At 39.8% G+C, this 21,504-nt stretch overlaps 1 protein-coding gene across 4 annotated transcripts in view; it reads left to right on the plus strand.

The window, feature by feature from the left end:
- The window catches only part of EPSTI1 (epithelial stromal interaction 1), a 48,603-nt gene extending 27,986 nt beyond the window's left edge, over positions 1-20,617 (plus strand). For 2 of the 4 annotated variants that reach the window (XR_008820355.1, XR_008820354.1), the window contains 7 exons: positions 5,869-5,962; positions 9,191-9,274; positions 12,076-12,149; positions 13,672-13,777; positions 17,344-17,456; positions 18,481-18,513; positions 19,989-20,617. Coding sequence is in view for 2 of the 4 variants with exons in the window: in XM_056329484.1 (XP_056185459.1) it covers positions 5,869-5,962; positions 9,191-9,274; positions 12,076-12,149; positions 13,672-13,777; positions 18,481-18,501 (379 nt within the window). In the remaining 2 variants the exon portion in view is untranslated. Of the gene's footprint in view, positions 1-5,868; positions 5,963-9,190; positions 9,275-12,075; positions 12,150-13,671; positions 13,778-17,343; positions 17,457-18,480; positions 18,514-19,201; positions 19,913-19,988 lie in introns of those variants that run through there. The other 2 variants (XM_056329484.1, XM_056329483.1) reach the window with 2 other exon arrangements.
- The last annotated feature ends 887 nt before the right edge of the window (positions 20,618-21,504 follow it).

A 21,504-nucleotide genomic window follows, 5' to 3' on the forward strand; every position in this document is an offset into this window, starting at 1 on the left:
AAAATAATTCTGCTGAGAAAGTTGCCTTTTTTTAAAAAAAATAATATTTCTATACTTGAAGCTTTATACCTAATATGAACTACTGCCGCGTTTTTTGTTCTTATCCTCAAGAACAAGAACTTGTCAGGCAAGAAAGCCTATCAGCCAAAGATAGTACAGTTTTGATCACTATCATTAGATTTGTCCAAGTCCTCCTTAGTATGCTTGTACATTACTTCCAGTGAAGTCTGTGAATGCTGCGTTAAGCTTGGTGTGTGGCTACCAAAACAATCTGTGCTGGAAAGCAAGCGAGCTAAATACCCAGAGGATGGCCTTTCTTCCCAGTAAAGGGCATTGCAGAAGAGCCATCAACATCATACAGGCATTTCACATTGTAATTTTTCACATTATAGCTTCCAGCAAAAGATAAATCCCACACCCACATGCACACCAAAAAATGGATGTTAGTTCATGCTGAGAACTTTGCACATGGCTGGTGTTTGTTTTTATTTTTACACAAAAGTGGACTCTGTCCTGCTGGTGTGGGTTAGAGTTGACATATAGGAGAACCAGAACCCATGTAGAGTTGAGGGCACGTTTGTTGCTGACAAATGGAGATGTTTTTACTGCCTTGCCCCTTATCATGGCCCAGCTGTAGGAAACATGGCAGTTACTTGTAGCCTTCTGAACTTCTTTAAATCTTGTAAACTTATTGCTGTGGTAAATCTCTGCAAAGAAGAGGGGATGTGAGAGGGTGCATGTATACCAGCAAAAGCCATTGGTGGCTCCACTCGGGCTACTCGCAACTTTCTTAATGGCTTAGTTTTGAAATACGTACCTTTGGTGGGATTATTTCCACAAATGGTATTACTGGCCTCCCAGCTTCATTCCCACTTTAGCAACTGATTTTCATTAGTGAAAATCCCAACTATACCTCCCTTTGAGTCTCTTTCTCCATCTCCCAAGGTGGAATCTATGGGAAACCTCCATAAATGGACAGCAGTCTCATCAACCTTTGTGACAGCTTCTGTAATTTCTTCTATTTTAACATTTGATGTTTGTTAGGCCACATGATAGAGGAGCAACAGCGGCCCTAGTACCAGCCAGCCTGGCTTGTGTGTCATAGCAAGTGCCTGACCAGGATGCATATGGCAATGCATAAAGCAGAGCCCTCACTGAGGAAGGAACAAGGGCATCAGTAAGAACACACCCACCATGGACCTTACTGAAACAAAGGGCAGCTTTTCTTATGGGTGGGCTTTGGTAGTGTTAATCAACTGATCTTAATTTCTGCAAAAGCCAGGGAAGTTGTTATGCTTCGCCAATTAAGTAAGCTGAAGTGGGGAGCAGTGTAGATATGCTTGCTGGTGCCGCAAAAAGATGCGTCTTGAAGGAAATTCAGTTTTAGTTTTTGGTTTTGTTTTTGAGAGGGGGAATCCTGCTATTGTTTAAAAACCATTGTGAAACTTCTGGGCAGATGTGTGAAAATAACATTATGTATGCATTATGCATGGGTTTTAGTTTTTTAGCTTAATTGGAAGGAATGTTGAAATATAACTTTAGCATTGCTTGCTGGCAATGACTTTGGAAGCTGATGTGTCCATGTCATTCAGCACTGGGTGCTACTGTTGTCTTAATGACTACTCATGTTGTCTCCTCTCTGAAATGGCTGTAATGATTTACTTGGCTTGGGATTCTTTATTTTTATTTTATATTACTGTTTTTTAATGGCTCTTAGCATACTTGCGAACATTCATTAGAGCAGAATTGTAATGCTGGAGATGCTGCTGATGCAGCTTGGGAAAACAAGGCGTTCAGGAGCTGTCTTGTTTTCAGTAGTAATAAGAGTGGCCATTATCTTTTAAAAAATGTCAAGAGAAATAAATAGATTTATGATATATGCAAAAGTATTGTGCTGCCTTTTTTTTCAAAAGCACTGGCATAAAAGCCAGTATATTTTTCTGTGTCCTGGCATTTCAATATCCATCAATTAGAGCAAAAGAATTACCTGCCACTGGTTTCATTGGGAAGAAGTAATGAACATTACAAAAAACCTTTTTAATTTATGCATTTTTAATATTAGTCTGTAAAACAGACTTAAAGCCAAGAACTTTATATATAGGCCAAAAATTTATTTTCTTTACATCTTTGGTCTGAGGAATACAATCTCAAATTAAAAGCTTAGCAAGCAGTGCTGTGTGACTTGGGTGGAGGAAGATGCTGTGGCCAGAGCCCATATCCTTATTCACGTCCCTAAGGATGAGTCCTTTTCAGTACTGGCTCTTCTGTTGGCTTTATAGATGTCACAGGAGTTAAGACCAAATGACACACAAAATTAAAGACCTCTGCACAGGATTTTAGATCTCGGGTCCTGCAACAAGATCAGTTGTGGGTCTTCGTATCTTCCACAGTTACATGCTTGAGTCAACTGTGGAGCTTTCTGCTTCTTGGCTGTCAAGGCTGGTGACCCTGTTGGAGCTTCGGAACTCCTACCTCGGTCATAGGAACCTAGGCTCACTCCAGCTTTTATATCTACCCCCTTGCCTCACCCCAGTGGGAATTTGGGCAGCACACACAATACAGCATCCCAAACAATAAGAAATGTGTGTGGATTCCCTGATCTAGAAGTAACTCGTGAGTGCAGGGTGCCAACTCTAAATCCCTAAATTGCACCATTGTCAGTGGAACACGTAGCAAATTCATGTTTCTGCATTTTACGTGTCCTTGTTGAGCTTCAAGTATATGCTTTTATGTAACAGCTTTGAAGAAAGGACTCACTCTGAAGAACAGTTGTGAAATGTAAAGCCGTATCTCTGAGGACCCTCACAGAAAGCATCTGCAATGTGGACTGATTTCCACAGTCATGCACTGTCCCTTCCTAGCACGTTACTCAATGTTCCTGGCAGCAGAGTCAGTATTTTCCCATGACAGCATTAAAGAGTTTTTCAGCCCCCAAATCCAGTATTGTGCTTCACTCCCCCACAGTTGCGTCTGTGCTAATAAATTAAACACTGTCACTTACTTTCCCTTCTGAGGCCAACAGACCTGAGACCGCCTGCTTCCATTGCTAGCAAACTTTTTCACCTCCAAAAATGGGGCTGTTACATCCACTGTGCCTGTTGGGAGTCACCTGTGGTTGATACTCTTTCCCAGACAGCAGCCAGAAGCTATTTGGAACAGGTCAAGACTATTGCAGGAACTGTTACCACAGTATAGATGGCTGAGTTCCTCTGCTGAGAGTATTGCCTGGTCCTACTAAACGTTCTGGTATGGGAGTAGCCTGTTTTAATTAGCAGAGCGAAAGGCTCATTGCCAATGGTGTAATGGGAAACAGGGCTACTGAGAAAGGCAAAATACCATCGTAAGATCACTCCAGTTTAACTAGTGTTTCTGAGTGGTTGTCTTCCCTTCCTCCTGATGCTTCGGGGTAGTCCGAGCTCAGGTTAGCAGCCTGTTAGGAGGGCGCCATCTGCTTGGTTCGTTTAAATATTGGATCTCCTTTTGCCTAGCTATTTTTGAAGGGTATCAGGATGCTGCTGTATTGAAATTAATTTCTTCAGCTCATGTTCTTCATTCCTTAATATTAATTAGTTTTAGAGGAACACATTTTATTAGCATCTTTGATTAGCCCTTGAAGTTCTAGCAAGCGAGTGAGATGTTGCTCCAACTGTCTGAATGTGGAACACCTATGGACACTTTGATATGCTGATTTCCTGCTGGAGATAATGCTTTCCTCTCTGGAACATTAATTGAACTGTCATCTCTCCCTTTCCCTGCAGCATGGCTTATGCTGTGCTCTGCATTGTTATGACTATAGGTTTAATATTATGAAAAATACCATTCAGACAATACTTTGACAGTCTGGCAACTCCAGATGTATTGCTGGGTTTCCACAGAGATGATGCACAACGAATTAACATATGTGACTGACTTGACTGAGTTTGTCTTTACTTGGGTTCAGAAATCTGAGTCCCTTTCTTGTGATAGAGACACTTTGTTAACGTATTAATTAGTTCATCTGGTGTAGTAGGTTTTTTCTGTATTCAAAGGTAGTGCACAGTCTTGCTGAGAAACTTTATTTGCTTCCACTTTTGTAACTGTCATTTCTAATACCAAATCTGAGTTAGCTTTTCACCTGTCAGTGTGCTGATCTGGGATATGCAGTGTCTTAACCCTCCACCCCATTTTTATGCAAATAATGAGAACTTCCTCATACTCCATGTCATTTTTTTGCCATCCATAAGGAATTAGGACATCCAGGTATACCCCCAAGTTGCCATATTTCTTTGCAGAGCTTTAACCTGCTCAAATATATTCTAGACTTTCTGCAGGAGTTCTTAGTCTTTCTGGTGTAGAAATAAATTATTTTAGCAATTTTAGCACGGGTAGAGAAACACAAAATCTGCAATTTAAAACTTCAAGTTCCGCAAATTATTCTGTGCAATCTCACCACTCAGCCACTCATCTTTCATGGAAAAAACTGTGTGTGCTTAGCACTTGGGTAAGAAGACTACTAATTTATTTAACCTTGATATACAGGTGCTTTGTAGAGCAGGGAATCTTATGTTTCACTTGGTTCTTTCTGTATTGTGCATTGGCTGAGGTCCATGTTAACTACCCGGGTAATAGAGGAAAGGGAGTGAACTGAGAATGCCGAGACTCAAAAAGCATGGCTTGCTACAGCTTGAGCAAGTACTCTGTACCCAAAGTGGTAACATGGTTTTGTATGGTGTAGAGTAGCAGAGAAGAACTTGTGAGTTCTTGTTATTTTTCCCCACTTCTCAATATAACCACTGACCAGCAGGACATGTTCCAAAAATGCATCTATTCACCATTTCAGATCATGGACTGAAAGATAAAAACACACTTGCTAGTCTGTTTCAGCAGTTAGTCATCATCATTCTTTGGCAGCCAAGGCTTTTTCTCCAAGGTTAAGTAGCTGTCTTTGGTAACAGCATCTTCTCCCCCACAGAGCTAGCTGGTTGCCCTCTTAGCAGAGTAAATTTTTGTGTTGAATGCCTCTTGAAGCACTCTTTCTGCTATCGCTTCAGTACTTTCATGCTTTCCAAAGCTGTATACAGAAATAAAATTGCCTCTTTCTTCTAACTCTATTCCTTTGAGTGAGCAAAGGCTTGAATAGATATGCCTGGGACTGCAAGTTAGGAACTGGTTTCTGAACACAGCACTGAATCTCCTATACTTAACATTTGTTTATGGTTGTTGCTTGTGACTTTGTTTAAGTGTGGTTGGTTGAAACTGTGAGCGAAATGACGCTACTTTGAAAATCTGGTTTGTAACGGATGTGATTGGAAAAATGAAATTGCCCTTTCCAGAATAAGAAGTGACAATGTTGTGCAATTCTGCTTCAACTAAAGGCAGGCATTTTTTTTTTTTTTTCAATGCTACAAAATGCTTCAAAATCTTTCTGCTTGATTAGGTAACCTGTTGTAAGGCTGCATTTATTAATCATGAAGGAAAAATCCTTAAAATAATATTTTAAATTACTTATCTGAGATTTATAGATCTGGTAGAAGGATTTCCAACGATTCGGTGAAGCAGTTGCATCCTGATGAAATCCAGTGGTATGCAATTCGGTGGTTTAGGAGCTTTACAGTAAGGAAAGAAAGCATAGCCACTGTAGACCCCAAACATGCAAATGACAGCAATTGCTTAAAAATTCCTCCCCGCAAATATCTTATCTATGATATAGGTTCTGTATCCTCTGTCCCATTTCATTCTGTCTGTCTCTATAACCTTTTGTTCCACCTGTGATGGTTTTCAGCAGTCACATGATAAAATGTCTAGGCTAGATTCCAAGGGTGGAATAAAAAGCTGTATTTATTTTTATGGAAGCACTAACAATTCTATTTGGATTGGATTTCTTCATAGCAAAACCAATGAATTATTGAACAGATTGGACTTGGGTTTGCCAAAGAGTGATTCCTGTCAGATTGCTGATCGTGGCCCAGAATCTACAGCATGGGTAAGCAAAACCATGGCATGTGCTATATTTTCTGTCAGCTTTCCAGGTGCTGTCAATAGTGTAACAGCAGAATATTCTAATTGAGCTTAATTGCCTAGACATAACTGAGTGAGTATCAAGGAGTCTTTCTGGGTGAGTGAGTGAGATTGCCTACATTGTCTCTTAAAAACCAGCAGAATACCCTACATAGTTGGGGACTGCCTTTATTATTCACAGATCTCTCTCTGATAAATGAGAGCCAGATTTATATTCTAAGGTCAGAGCAGAATCTTAAATTTGCTCTGTACCCATCCGCTGGTGGCAAGCTTTTATGAAATCTCAACTAGTTCATGTCAGCAGATGCTTTACTACATTGAAATCTAGTCAGAAGAGAAGCTTATTTCTCACTGCATCCTAAAAGTGATTCCATAGACTGCTTGGGGACTTTGTCCCAGTTTAAATGAGCCTGGTAAGTATCAATGTAATTATGAAACAGATAAAGTATTGCATAAGTTTCGTTATTTTAATGGCCTCAAAAAGGCTTTTTCGCATACGATTAGTCTCTTTGTGTCTAAACTAAGCTTTCCTGCTGATGTAAAAGCTTGCAGTGAGGAATACTAACCCTGAGACAGAAGTATTTCTCCTTGAGGGAGGTTTGTAATTGGGGGAAGTGAGAGAGCAGGCAGCCAAGTGGACAGAAATTGTCGTTACAGGCAATAGTCCTTAGTCAGCAGAAACTTGGAAGTATTCAATCTGGGCAGCCCTCTTGTATACAACCTTGAACACCAACAGCTGAGTAAAGGGAGGAAAAGATTTACCACCATATTTCCTCAGAAGCCTTGGAAATGTGCAAGGACCTGGCATTATAGCAATTGCTGCAAACAGAATATACAACAGCTCTGTCTTGCCTCTAGTATCTCTTCCTGGTTTTCATTACATGAAAAGGGAAGGTGATACTGAAAATCAGTTCCTTTCCCCTTTGATTCCTCAGGTCATTTTGTGTCTCTGAAAACCCTAAAGAAATCCTAGCGTATGTAGGCGGATATATAGCTTGAAGGAGCCAACTTCTGCCCAGCATTGCAGGAGGGTGGCTTTCAGACTTGTCTTGTAGTCCTGAGCAGACAAGAGAGATGAAAGGCTACGGGAAGGGAGAAAAGATGTCTTGAAACCACTTCTACCTCCCTCTTGAAGCACCTGATACTCCAAACAGTGGGAAGCTTGTTTTTTGATAGGGATAACCCAGCTCTGCAGCCTTTTGTATGGTGTGGGCATTGAACTGCGAAGACAAGTGAGCTCATGTCCCCAGGGCTGACGTGGATTTTGGTGTGGTGTCTTCATATCTATACAGAAGTGGGTAGATGCCTAAAGGAACACTGAATTTCGTCAGGGGAACATGTCCTACTTTTAGCCTTTGCCTTCTACCTCACCTACCTATGTGTGCCTTTCTTGTTCCAGTTTTTGCGGGGTTTCTTAATCAGTTATGCCAAATTATATACCATGTTCATCTTTGGCTTCACTAGTATCCAAGCAGATAAAATACATCGTTTAGCCATACTGTTCTTTAATAGTAGCTGATACTATACGTGACTTTTGCATGGCAGCATTTTTATAGCTTTATGAATCAATTAATAACTTCCTTATAATGCACTATGCAGTTAGCAAAATGTCTTCCCAACCAACTTGTGTAAGGTATGGTCTATAGGCATATGCACAACCTCTGTACTCTGTGTGAGGAATCTGAAACACATAACCAATGAGTTGTTATCTAAATAAACTTGGTGTAGTACCAAAATGCTAAACCAGTGGGAAAAATTGAACTCTAATTTTGATGTTATCTTGGACCTGCCCTTTGTCTGGAGTAATTAAAAGATTTAGGAACAATGTATTTGAATAGTGAAATGTGATAAACTTAGGTGCTTGACATGCATGCTAAAAGGGAGGCATATATATATGTGTGTGTGTGTCTGTGATTTTTTAAGTTTAAGATTTGTGTTCTAAGAGAGGTGTGGAACGATGTAATGTTGATCAAATTTTTTTCCCTCACATAATTTCCTTGATAATGATATTAATTTAGCACACCTGGTTCAAATATCAGTGTCAAACGTTACTTGAGGTGCATGAACAAATTTAACGTCTTTGGAGTGACTCTGTCATTGGTGACTTTTTCAGCCTGCTTATTTAATCAAGCTCATAATTAATTTTAATCCTGTCTTTCAAAGTGTTACCAATCCTGTGTAGATTTTTATTGTCTTCCAACTTGATTAACATACACTTCACACAATTCTCCAAGCCATTACAGAGAGTAATGAATAATATTGGACCCAGAATGAGTCTCCCTGGACATATGTAACAACTCCTCCCAGCTCAAAATTGAGCTATTAATAATTGCTTTCTCTATTCAGTCTTTTTAGCAAATTATGTGCCTGTTGTTTTAATGGTGTCGTTCTGCATGCATATATCAAGTTTTGAGAACATTGTGTAGACCTGCAACAAATTCCTCACTAAAGTCAAAGCTGCACACTTGTATTAAATTACACTGGCTCATTTTTTAGTGTGCTACACTATGTCCCTGCTCAAAGGCTTTACAGTCTAAGTTCCTGTGTATAAGATTCTAAGGATCCTGTAAGATCCTAGCGGTAGGTTGTCTTTTTTAAACAACTACTACTTGTGAAAGACCAGGGCTAGTTATTGTAACAAAACCAGAGTTGAATACATTATTCATGATGCATAGTTCAGATTTTTAGTTCTCTTGGCTGCCCCACAAATAGTACAGCAGGTTTGATCTCTCAGCTTCTGTAGCCCTACCTCCACAAATGCCTTTCCACAAATAATCCTGGGTTCCTCTCTGTTACCAGACCTCCGTTCTGCTTTGTTATCTCACTAATATTTTCAGTACTTTTATTTCTTCCCAGAGTACCCTATCACACTACCATACATCCTGACGGTGTTTTCTGACTGCTCAGGGTATCCTGAGCATATGTATGTGTGACACCGGCACATGGGACAGCACGTGCTGTGGCTGCCTTGTGACGTGCCAGTGGACATTCAACCAAACTGAGACTGAGAAGCTTTAGGCCACTTCTTGTTTAAATTCTGTTCTTGAGGCCAATCTGGTTTTATAAGTAACTGGAATTATTCATCTGTTTCTGTTTTGTTAATTACCTGTATAATGATTTGGGAATAAGGTTTGGGACTTTGCCCCCCCCCCCTCCCCACACCAATATGTTTATATTCTCTGCTGAACAATAGGTAAGAAGCCATACTTATAAGCAAGCTCTTCGAGAGGACGAAAAAAGAAGATTAGAGGAGATGAAGCAAGCACAACGGAGGAAGGTAATTATACATCAACAGTTTGCATATTGTAGCATTTTTGCATGCTGTGAAACCAATTAAATACATTGATTACTTGTAACCTACGCACAGAGTTTCTCTTTCGCAAAAGTGATTCAGTCACTGTATTCAAATATTGTGGGAGAGATGAGCCAAGCTGTAAAATGTGGGCAGGGACTTACTTACCTTCTGGGTTCAAGGTTATTTGCATCTGGATGACTGGCTCCTGTTCACCTCTCCATTTGAATAATTGTGCAGAGCATTTTCTGACCATGGCACACGATTTCATAGGCTAAGGAAACCAGTTTCCTCTCTTTCAGGCAGAAGTAATCTTACTGAGATATTCATGATGGACTCGGACTCTGAGTAGTCTCTTTCTAGAGAGCTGAGGCCTGTGTTCCCTGACTCCCGAATGGGGTTGCGGAAGCACTCAGATTTGCTGTTAAGCTTGTATGCCGCTCTGTTCCCTTGCTAACCACCTAAATGAAGAGTTTTGAATTGTCTAAAAAGCAAGCATGCTACAACTGCAGGTTTGAACTTCATCTTCAGCATGCGTGGCATGCATTGCCTGAAATGTGTCTGAACCACTGTAGTCCCTCTGGCGTAGATTTGGGTACCGTATCCACATAAAGTTCGTCTACACAAGGTGATGGTGCTGTGCCAAGTTATCTGACTTGGCTCCAGGTCTGACTGTGCAAGTATGGGGAGGGCAGCATTTGAAAATCGTATTAGCAAATAATTCAAAAACATATGAAAAAATACTGAGGCTTTTGCCATGCCTCTGCTGTTACTACCATCCAAGTTAATGTTCAACTGCTTCCCCAGTAGCAGAATCTTAGCATGAGAAATTCCAAGCGGTGAGATTCTACTAGAGCTGGACAAGTGACTGAGCCCCTCTCATGGATATCTTTTGTTAAATATTGGCAATAACTGTCCTTGTTTCATAGTGTTCTAGCAACCAGGGTGCTGGAAATAAAAGGTGGGGGAAAAGAGTGGCTTTTAATTACTTCCCCATCAGGTGTGTGCTTAATCCCAGGAACTGTACAGAGGAAAATTTTTTGAAAGCCAGTCCTGATGGGTGTAAGTCTGGTAGCTGCTGTATTCTTTACATTGATTCTTCCATAGAGAAAATAACTACAGATGTGAAATAACATGCCCCTACTGTATGAGTTTGGTTTAAGGAACTCATTTAGAGCTTTAGGCTCTACCAATTTCCACAACTTGCTGAGAAGCTGTTGGCTGCTTCTAAGACTGCTCTTGCTCGGTGCACAGTTCCAAGTGCTCCTTGCCTTCACAGTTGCTGCTACCTATTGCACAGAGTAATGCACTACTTATAAACTTACTGTATATAATATGTATTTTAAAGGCTCCAATAATTGTCCCTCAGATATATGTTGGCGCGTTTCTCTCTTCAAACTATTTAATAAAATAACTGTGAATTCTGTCTTGTGTGTACCTTCTAGCACAGTGTAGTTATAAAACATGTAGGTATTGTCAGTTCCCTTTTTTTTTTTTTTTCAAAACAGGTTTTAGTGTGTATTGCTTGATTTAGAAATTTTCAGTACGCTTTGAACACCGCATCATATAGACACAATATATTTCAGACGTTACTCCAAGAGAGGACTCAGCATATTGGAAAGTCAGATACTGCGTTTTAATTTTCAGGTTGAATAGTTATTTAAAACACTGAAAATTAAGGTTGGCTTTTTTATTTCTTAATCCTGTTTCTTCTTTTAGGGCTAGACAAATATTGATACACAACACATTCACAGTTATTGATTTTCTTCATACATTTATTGCATAGTTTTTATTTAATGTTCCACTTAAATTGATTTTTTTTTAAAAAAAAAAAACAAAACAACTTCTGTGGTTCCATTCAGTTATTGAAGCTTTTATCTAACTGCATCATTTTATTTTAGTTCCTATTCCTACGGCTGCTTAGTTGCTATGGAAAATATGAAAGATGGGTCTGTTCCCATCCCTTCCCCCTCGGCCTGCAAGCCAAATTTTCTTTGCAGAAAAATCTGCATCTCCAATTCTTGGGTGCATTGCAGGAAGAAAGAGCCAGGCAAACAAGCAGACATGCAGAGCAGAGTCGTACAGCCTGCGCTTCCTTTGCAGTCCTGGTTGAAATTGCATAAGCAAACTCTCCTCTGAGAAGAATTTCCTTTATAAAGCTTAATAGCATAAGGATGGTAGGCTACTGCAACACTGAGAGCTTGCACAGACTTTTACCATTTGGTACCAACAGGTACCATTTGCCCTTCCCTCACCCTTGGGGGGAGCCCCAGGGAGCTGGGGGTGACATGCCATGCCACATACCCTTGTTCTTATCTTCTCCTCATGCTTCATGGAGGCAGGAGGCAAAGGGCATGTCTTCATACCCTGTGGGTGCGATGACTATGTCTGCTCCTGCAAAGTGACTTCATCTGTATTCCTCCTTGGACCCACAGGGGAATTCAAACCCATGGGTGGGGGCAAGGGAAAGCAGAATCCTGTCTGGCATACTTTTTCAAATTTAGGACTGTGAATGTCTGAATCCTGTAACTTCCCACCTTTTAAGGCACAAACAAAACTCATCCAGTGCAATGCTGAACAGAAAAATGAACGCAGATTTTAACATCATGCTGTCACATAAATCAAATGCTGTTGAGAGAAGTTCTGGGAATGAACTTGTCTCATGGCTCTAGCTGGAGGTAACACCATGTGGAATTAATTGGGTTTGCAACATAGGTTTGTTAATTAAAAGTTTGTTGGTTGTTTAGATATTTGTTTTGTTTTGTTTTTTCTCTTATCATTCCCAGGCTGAATTAATGGAATTTAAACAAAAGCAGGAGGAGGAAGCCAGGACAAGAGCACGTCAAAAGGAACAGAGGAGGTATGATGCAAAAATGCAGAACACACTTTAATTAAATTCCTATCTGGAAATGGTCTCAAAATTGCAGGCATTCATGATTTAGAAGATGATTGCAATGAGGATCCCTGACCTTGTTTCTGGTTTAACTTTGCCTTCAAATGAGACACTAACACCCATCATTACAACTGTTTACTGTAATGCAGTGTGACCCAGAGTACCTTTTTCACTTTACCCTATCGGCACAGGATATAGGGTAGAAACTATTAGTAATTTCATGGGTAACTACTAGTACAGTAGCTTCAGCTGGGAAACATTTTATCTATCTATCTTTTATTTATTTACTCAATCTTGCTTTATTTTAGAATGTGCTACTTTGTCAATGCCACGTTTTGTGGTTGGCTGTCACTGAAGTTAACAGGCAGAGATAAACGTGGGATTCGATATTGACACAGATCGAAGCTGCAGTGCAGCAAGGCCTTCTGCAGCTGTATTGCTTCGCACCCCAGGGCTGTGCCCCACTGCTGTGCCCTCTCTGTGCTCAGCAGATCTAATCTTGCACTTCTGTCACTTAACTGGTTTTCCATTATCTTGAAGCACAGCTTTATTGTCAGCTTTGTTTTGTGCTGGTAAAAAGAAGCAACATTTAGGCTCAAAAATAAAACCACCATTTGTGGGGTTTTTTGTATCATTAAGGTAATATATATAAAAAAAATAGTTCTTTAGGCAACCACGCTCCATACTGTTTTCATTTCTTATTTTTCTGTAGCAAAGATATTGAGATAATTACCCATAGAAGTTAATGAAGGATTTTTGATTCAGTCCATCTCATGTCCCTAGATAGAAATAATCCAGCATCTTGCATTTTACATCATTCTTACAAATAGCATTGTAAAACATTAAAACAACAGTCATGTCTAAGCATGTGTGTCAGTCCTAAGCATTAATAGGGAGAAAAAAGAAACAGTTTTCAGGAGGTTTGAAAAAACTTAGAAGAGATTGAGGAAAAGTACATTTGTATTTGTGCATGCTTTCCAGATTGATAGAGCAGTACAAAGAAATGCTAGAGTTGATTTCAGAGCTGTATGGTAGGGAAAGTTGTCAGCTACACAAATTGTCTCTATTAGTAACAAGCTTAAGTGGTTTTATTCATTGACGTTAGGAAATTAGTACTTCTGGAAACTCTCCTTGTGTACTGAAAGCTGAAAGACTACCTAAGGTGAATTGCCAAAATAGCAATACCTCCCCGATAAGATGGGTGGTGGTATGCAGGTCGTCTTTCTACAGATAATTTTGGTGCATTTCTCACAGCAGCTGAGCTATGCCTTTTAATCACAACGGGCTGATCCCTGGATAATAGTGAATTGAAAATTAAATCCACCCTATGTCATGCCTGTCCATGGCTATGCAGCACAGATTTGAAAAACAGAGGAAGGTGGGTATTAAACTGCCAATAGGGAAAGCCACTCAAAGTATGCTAAATTTCAAATGTTTGTGAACTCCTCAGCTACCTTCACTCATTATTCATTTTTTGTTGTGTTTTAAGGGTAAATAATGCTTTCCTGGACCGACTCCAGAGCAAAATGCAACCTGATAGACTCCACCAACCTGGATATTCTGAGAATCTGAACTACCTCAGTAACAGCATCTGGGTAAGTTTTTGGATACAGAACATGAAAGCAAAGAGATTGTTTAAAAGTTTACTTTTCCCCCAGATTCTGTTATGTGTCTATGTACATTTAGCCTGCCTGGCAGAACTCACAGTCCTGGCTGGCTGTCTACAATAGTTTTTAAGAAGAAATCCTGTCTTAAATATAAGCTATTCAAATGGGAGAAGGGAGGAACAGCTGCTCTTGCAGCAAAACTCAGTGGCTTTGCATGCAAGGTGCGTACTGCAAGGAACTACATCCAAGGTACTTCTTAAGTTCAGAACAAGGGTAGTGAAATCGTAAGGGATTTTTTAAGTCTATAAATGAAGGATGTTTGGAAATGCTGTAAACTTTTTAATACCATATTGAAATTGGAGGCGGAAAATCCCATGAAAGGTACAGCAGTTTATTTTTTACCTGTATAAAATAATGGCAAAGAAGACTCAACTGCATCCAATTTAAAATACAGGGTTTGTAAGGATTGTCTGAAGAAAAGATACTTTGACTGTAGCTTCTTAAACATCCACTAATTTTTTTGAGCTGTCCTAATGAGGCATTAATGTTATTTAGAACTACATTATTCAGTGTAAAAAAAGTAAAATTGTGTAGTATTCCCATCATGGAAATCTCCATTAGGTTGACTTTCCATTGCTGAGAGGACTCTAGTGGAGAAATGGAAGATTTACAAAGAATGAGCAGCAAAAGGATGAGTCTAAGAGAATTTAGTGAATGTGTCAGTGTAGAAAAATATGTTTAGTTAATAAACCAGAAAAGCTTGAACTGATTAGTTGACTGTCTGGTGAGGGTGTGTATGTTGGCAGATGAATGCCTGGAAGCCTCGGGTTCAATCAATCAAGGCATGATTAAGCAGCAGATATTCTTGCTGCTGGATTTTTCTATATACTGGAAGTGAAAAAAGAGTGTCTCCATCACTACAAGCTTTGGGCAAGCCCTGGGCCATGGCAGAAGGCTTGGGAACCTTGGACTGATTCTCTTGGTCTTGCTGAGAGAAGGCAGGGTCTGCCAGCTCAACCTCCTGTAAGGCCTGTGGGCAGCTGCTTGGGGAACCAGCTGGTTAGAGGCTTTACTGGTAACGCCTATATTACATGCCAGGCAATCCAGGAAGCCAAACTGCAGATGTTCAGGATAATAGAAGAGTGTGAGCAAGAGGGCACTCTGCATGGCAGACCTGAATCATCTCCTGAAGGATGGCATGTCTGCAGATAGTGGAATTAGAGACTTCAGGTAGGACAGAGGGGCAAAAGGTAAAGCCTGCTAGATGGTTAACAAAGGCAGCAAGGGTGGAAAATACAGTTTTTATTTCACTTTGTGTCCTTTACCCCAATTTGTAAACTGTTTCCTAATAAACTCAAAAGAAAATGTGTGACGCAGCCAAGATCCCCAATATCTAAACTTCAGAGTGCCTGCTGTCACCACTGAAAACCTTGCCATTGTCTCATTGTCTGCAGAGGCGGGGGGTGGGGAGGTGGAAGGGGTGGGGTGTTGCCTTTAGCCAGGTGCCATATGTCCTCTTCCACAGGACAGGTGCTGGTACCACTAAATAAGCGCACTCAGCCTAGGCACAGTTTTAACAACAAACAACTCTGATGTACGCAGCCAATCTGTGCTTTTTAATATATTTATATATATTCAAAGAATGCATCAACACAAATGTAATAAAACCCTGCATGTAGAAGTGATAAATTTCTTACTCTGATGTTTACTTAATGGCTCCCAAGGAGCCTGCCTTCTGTTGGGTAATGCTAGATTATCGATTCTCCATTATGCTACGATGTGAGATTTGAAGACTAAACAAAACGGGGAAAGAATAAACTATGAAAGAATACGCCATCATGGAAAGGAATTAAAAATGAGTATTGTTAACAAGAGCAAGAAAGAAAAATATCTCTCAAAAGACAGGCTGGAGGCTGCAACCTCAGTGTCTTTGATTATACCAAGATTATTCCCTCTTCCCTTGGGATTTTAAGCAAAAAGAATCGAACTCCAGGTGGGGCTTACAAGTCATGTAGTCTGCAGCATGGTGGTTTACATTACAAGGGAGCTTACTGAAGCACATCAGATGGTATACTAAGATTAAAAGAAACTAAAAAGGTTCCCAAAGTTAAGACCTGCAGATAATTTTTGAGCCTGCTCCATCTGTGCAGTGGCACTGAAGAGGAAATATTTGTTCTCTTTCCTGCTTTTATTTTTTCCCCCTGTTTGAACTCTTCACAGTCACAATGGCTTCACACTTAACAGAACCTGAACATCTCACTGTGCTGTCAGTATACCTGCTGGATTTTTCACTATTATTTCTATTAGCCTGGTTTCTTAAGGAAATGAAGTTTCTATGATCACACTGGCTGTCTACATGTAATAAGGTTTTCAACCTGCTGGCCAACCATAGCCAAAATTGAAAGGGAGTGTAAGCCTCAAAGATATTTAAGATTCTGTGTGTTTCCTGAAAAGCAATGGCTGGCAGAGGAGAGACCCCAAAACAGTGCCGCATTCTGATGGGCGGTGGGAAGGACCCACTCTGTGCGTTGTTTGTCTGCAGCCCTATGGCCGATCAGCATGGGCACAGCTCCAGAGCAGCTGCAGCTCTGCCCTGTTTTCCTGGGGGTAACATGGGTTAAAAAGGGGACATGGATATCACAGGGGACATGGAGAGAAGGGAGGGAAGGCAAATTCGTTGTGTGCGTTCAGTCAGTGGGTAGGAGATCGGTTGCATTGCCCAGTTATCCCCTCATCAATAGGAAACTGGTTTTCATTAATTCGTCTGCCATCTGACATCTTGTGTTTTTATTAGGAATATTTGTAAGCTGTTATTTCAAGAAAGGTCTTTGTGAAATTAATCTTTTCTTCCTTTTTGGTTATAAGTGCCAGGGCACTCGCTAGGTGCTTGTGTGGTTTTCTGTTTTAATGGGAAGACAAATTAATGAATTTCCACTTCTGTCTGTGAGCTACCGCACCCTTGAGAGAGCATTGAGTCTTGTTGTATGCTGTCAAGAAAGTTTTGATGTCCTGTGTGCTGCTATTGTCTCTAACATAAGGATAAACCTTTTAGGGTAGGAGGGTAAAGAAAGTTGTCGTTTTGATGTCAAAGTTTAATCAATAAGATTTAATCCTTAGTCAGCTGGGACCTATGACTAAGACAGTATCTGTTCACTGTAATGCAATGAATGGTCAGTTTTATTTAAATATTAAACCGCTCCTATTTTTTACAAAAGAGTAACTTTAAAACAGGTGCATATTTTTATATTCACAGCATTGTGATATTTGCCTGTGTTCAAGTACGAAGGGATCTGCAGAGGCCAAGTGCTAGTGCATGGCAAGCCTGTAACAGAGCTCCTGGGGGGTTTTTGCATGGAAATGGAGCACTGTCAAGGACCCTTTTGTCTATTCTATCAATGGCGAAAGGTCACATGGTCAACATATGAAATTTATATGTCTGCTCTTCTTTAACAGAGTACTAGTTGTCTTGCTGAAACTCTTTAAGCTGTAGTAAACCCAGAATCTAGAAGGCAACATGACATATTACATCAACCTGTTTCGTGTCTCCGTTACAGCTGGTGTCGTGCATGAGAATGAGAAATGCTCTCTCAGATGCTGACTCTGCCCTTTCAGTGGATGCACAATTGTAGATGTTCATTGTGGGAAGCAACTGTGCCCTGAATACCAGGTGCAGTGGGACAGGAAACCCCAATCGCTTCCTTTCCCATATGCAGAACAGAGACTCAATGGAGGCTGGATAAATCTGTTTTAAGGAAACATGGTTTATGGATAAAACTATTTTAAATAAACATGGTTTGTGGGTTAGCTCTTGGTTTAGTTCTTGTAGCTACTTTTAGATGGATAAAGTTGCACTGAAAATGCTGCCTTCCCAGGACAAAGAAAAATCTTTCTTTTTAACATGGGAATATTGAGAATAGAAAATTTATATAAGAATATCGCAGAGTGCAATCCACAATGGTTACATTTGTTTTAACAAAGAATGTGGTTTCCTAACTTAGCTTTAACCTGGTCAGTCAATGCACAATCTGAGTTGGAAAGTTTATTAATTTTTGTTCCTAAAAGAGGTGAGTTTGGGTTTTGTTTTTGTGGGGTTTTGTGGGGTTTTTTTGTAAGGTGCTTGTCTATTTCTGCCAGAAGAATGGCAGAAAAGAAACTACTCGGCAGAAGTATCAGCATTGATATGGGGACCTCAGATGAATAGGTCCAGGCATGCTGTAGCTGAGTTTCATGACTTACCTCTGACAAGGCAGTCAAACAGCATATGCAGATGTGTTCTGCCTGGCTTGACTTTGAGCTCAATCATTCTTTCCTTTGAAAATCACATCCTAAAAGAGAATAGCGGGAGTCTGGGGAGGAACGGAAGAAGCTTTTCACTCTTTCAAATTGTGAGTTCAAGAAAGGATTGAAGCATCTGAAGACACATTTTTTCCAGCAAAACCAAAATATGTTTATCTCCTGAGTTGATACGTCCTCCTATTCATATTGAGTTCAGATTGAAGAAATATTTATTGCTAGAACTGGAATCTTGCAGAAGGGTTTACTTGTTATTTTAAGTGAAGTTTCAAAAGACAGGAAAGGGCACCAAGTAATCAAGAAAGTTCCACACAACTGGATAACCATAATTCTTTTATAAATATGTGATTGTACTGTACATCGTACTGTACTAATGCATTTTTTTTTCTTTCATCCAGGAGTCAAATGACTTGGAATAAAGGAGGAGAAAGGTAAGAACAATGAATTTGTTCATTCTTTTTAGTACCAATGCTGGTGTTAATTTAGCTTCGTATTTGACATTTCATTATAACAGCTTATGTCATTTAATTATCAAGTAATGAGAGGGGATATTAAAACAAATGCTTTCCAGCTCTGTGTTTGGGGCCATGCAATGGCACATACCTGTTCTAAAAGACATTCTTTTGTGAAGAACTGCAGAACGTGTATTTCAAGTCAGAGAAAGTTCTGATGGCATGGAAGGCATCTGCTGGGGGTGCCTTGATATTTAGGCTAAAACTCTGATACATCCACATTCTCTGTGTCATGGACTATGAGTGGATAAACCTGGGCAGCTGAGGAGTATGGATGGAAATGCAGGAGGTGACTTTGCAAGCTTTCACTGATCCTAAGTGAAAGAGGATAACTTTGTTGTGGGCTGTGTTCTTACTGCTATTTCCCGTGAGCAAAAAGGGACACTGTTGTCAGTGGAGGCTGTCAGTAAAACACCACTGTTGAATCAGAGACATCAGGCCCCCTATGTTCAAATGACCATTTTGTAAGGCTCACTGCACCTATGGGAAAGGGGTTCCCAACCCTAACTCTGATTTCCAATATAAAGATTTGTGCAGAGCCTTTGCTTCCAGACTTGGACACTTCTGAAGCAGGTTCAGGCACTGACACGCATTATTCTTGCCTTAGGAGATGACTTTGACACAACTCATGTTTTTTGAGAAGCAGGATTTTATAAAGAGGAATTAAAAAAACCCAAACTTCAGTAAGTCCCTTGCTTTCAACCCTTCTCCCACAAATGCAGGTATTCTTCTATGACTTTCTTCCTCATTTTTCTGCTCCAATAATTATTTTAGTATTTTTGCAGCAGAGTTGTATTCTGAAGATGGTATCTAAATAATATTGTTGGCCTCCCATGAGTCATCTTTTCAATTTAATGAGGAGTAAATTTGTTATTAAAAATTAACTCAAATTCACTAAAGAAATGACAACAAGTAAATAAAGGCAGTTCCCCACAGAGGAGGAAATAGCCGTCTTTTGCAGCCCACGATACTCTTAGGTTTGGTAAACCGTCAGCAGCTGAAGGAGTTCAATGTATTGGATCCTTTGTTGTTTTTCACAATTTCTACAATACCAATAATATATTTACAGTTGAACTGTATAAGACCTATGGATGGGTGCACTTTTCTAAGCCTTATTTTGCTGTTGTTTTGAAAACACATTTCAGCTTGCTACATGAATATATTGTTCAAAGAGTTATTAATCTAATAGGACAACTAATTAGGACATTTTGTGAATGAAATTTACAAAAAGATAGGAATCTCTTCATGAAGGGTTTACATAATTACAAGCTAAAACCTGTCAGAAGAAAAGGGAGACTATTTTTCAGTGGACATAATCCTAGAGAAGTTGACTTTGATTTTTGTTTTTGCTGCAAAAGATAATTTTTAATTCTGTTTTCTCCCTCTTGTTACAGGGTACTGGAGAAATATTCACTTTTATCTGGCCTAGGCCAAATGACCTTGTAAAAGCTCTGAGAAAACGCTCTTTTATCATTGTGATTTTTTTTCTTACTCTGACTTCAGCTTCACACCCACTTCATGAGCAATCTGCAGAGACTGGTTTCTAGCTGTCATTATTCACGCATATTTGAAGCAGCTGATTATGGAAGTCCTATTTAATTTTTAATAAGAGAATGTGTCATTTTTTTTCATAAATTGTTTTGCCTCTTGCAGAATGTAATTATCCCAGTCTTTGGGATCTCAGAAAAAGAAGACATTAGTGGCTGTAGAAGCTGCAGTAATATCAGTGTTTACTTGCTGCTCTATACCCAGCCAAAAATGTCTCAGAGATTTGAACTAAAGAAGCAGGTAGAGGTGGGGTTTTTTGGGATGGGAAGGAGAAGTGTTGCTGATTTGGGGTTGTTTGTTTGGGGGTTTGGTTTTGTTTTGTTTTGGTGGGGATTTTGTGGAATTATTTTGCTATTGTATTTAACAGCAGACACTCAAGAAGAAATATGTGTATTGTAAACATGATCTTTTAAATACGTTCTTAGAAAACTACAACACAGGAAAGAAAGAAAACTTGAGATAACACTGAAATGTATTTGATCTCTCCTGCATCTTTTGTGATATATACCAGTTTCTCACTTAGCCTGTTTTACCTTAGAAATTTCTGTTACATGAGTGGGGGAAGCTACTACAAGGTTAGCTTTAGATTCTTGCTTTTGTTTGTCCCTCTAGTCTAATGGAATTTAATTTATATCCCCCTCTTTCTGCAGACAAAAACATTTTAATGCTTTCCATAGCCAGTTGTATGACCAAGATACTTCTAACAGAAAAGAAGGGTCTACATTATGTGTTACATAAACCACGTAGACAAGAAAAAGTATCTGCAGCATTTACAAGTACATCTTAGGTGAAGTTCAAGGTTTGCTGAGCAGGTTTTTTCAGTGTGCAGGCATGCCACAATATTTTTCCATCACCCTTGAAATATGGCAACTTTGTAATGGATCACCTGAAGTTTTCTTTTGAGCCACGGATGTTGCTGCGTTTGCTTTCCCCTCTGGGACTTTCTGCAGTTGCCCTTGGCTCTCTTTGCCTCAAGGAATTATTCAAATATCTCATACTACTGTCTAGCTGATGTTCATAGGAAATACTGGAGATCTTGGTAATGCTCTGCGGTTTAGCCTTTTGTTAAGTGTCTGGCACTGGGAAGATTCCTGGGGAAGGCTTTTGCACACCTACACAAGGGCACTGCATTGCAAGTGGTACTTGGCTGTGCTGTCGGACTGCTGCTCTGGAAATTAAAGTCACATCTCCCTTCAAGAACTCCCTTACCCAGCCTCCTTTAGTAGATAGCAGGGCTGGGGCTAAATGTCTGCAGAGTGGAATATATGTATATGCATGCTAATATATTTTTTAAAGGAAATGTTTTTGCTTTAATTAAATCCTTGTATTGTACTCTATTCAGACGAAGACTTGTAGGTGGTC

This window comes from Falco biarmicus, chromosome 2 (assembly GCF_023638135.1).
Source record: "Falco biarmicus isolate bFalBia1 chromosome 2, bFalBia1.pri, whole genome shotgun sequence".
Classification (NCBI taxonomy): Eukaryota; Metazoa; Chordata; class Aves; order Falconiformes; family Falconidae; genus Falco; species Falco biarmicus.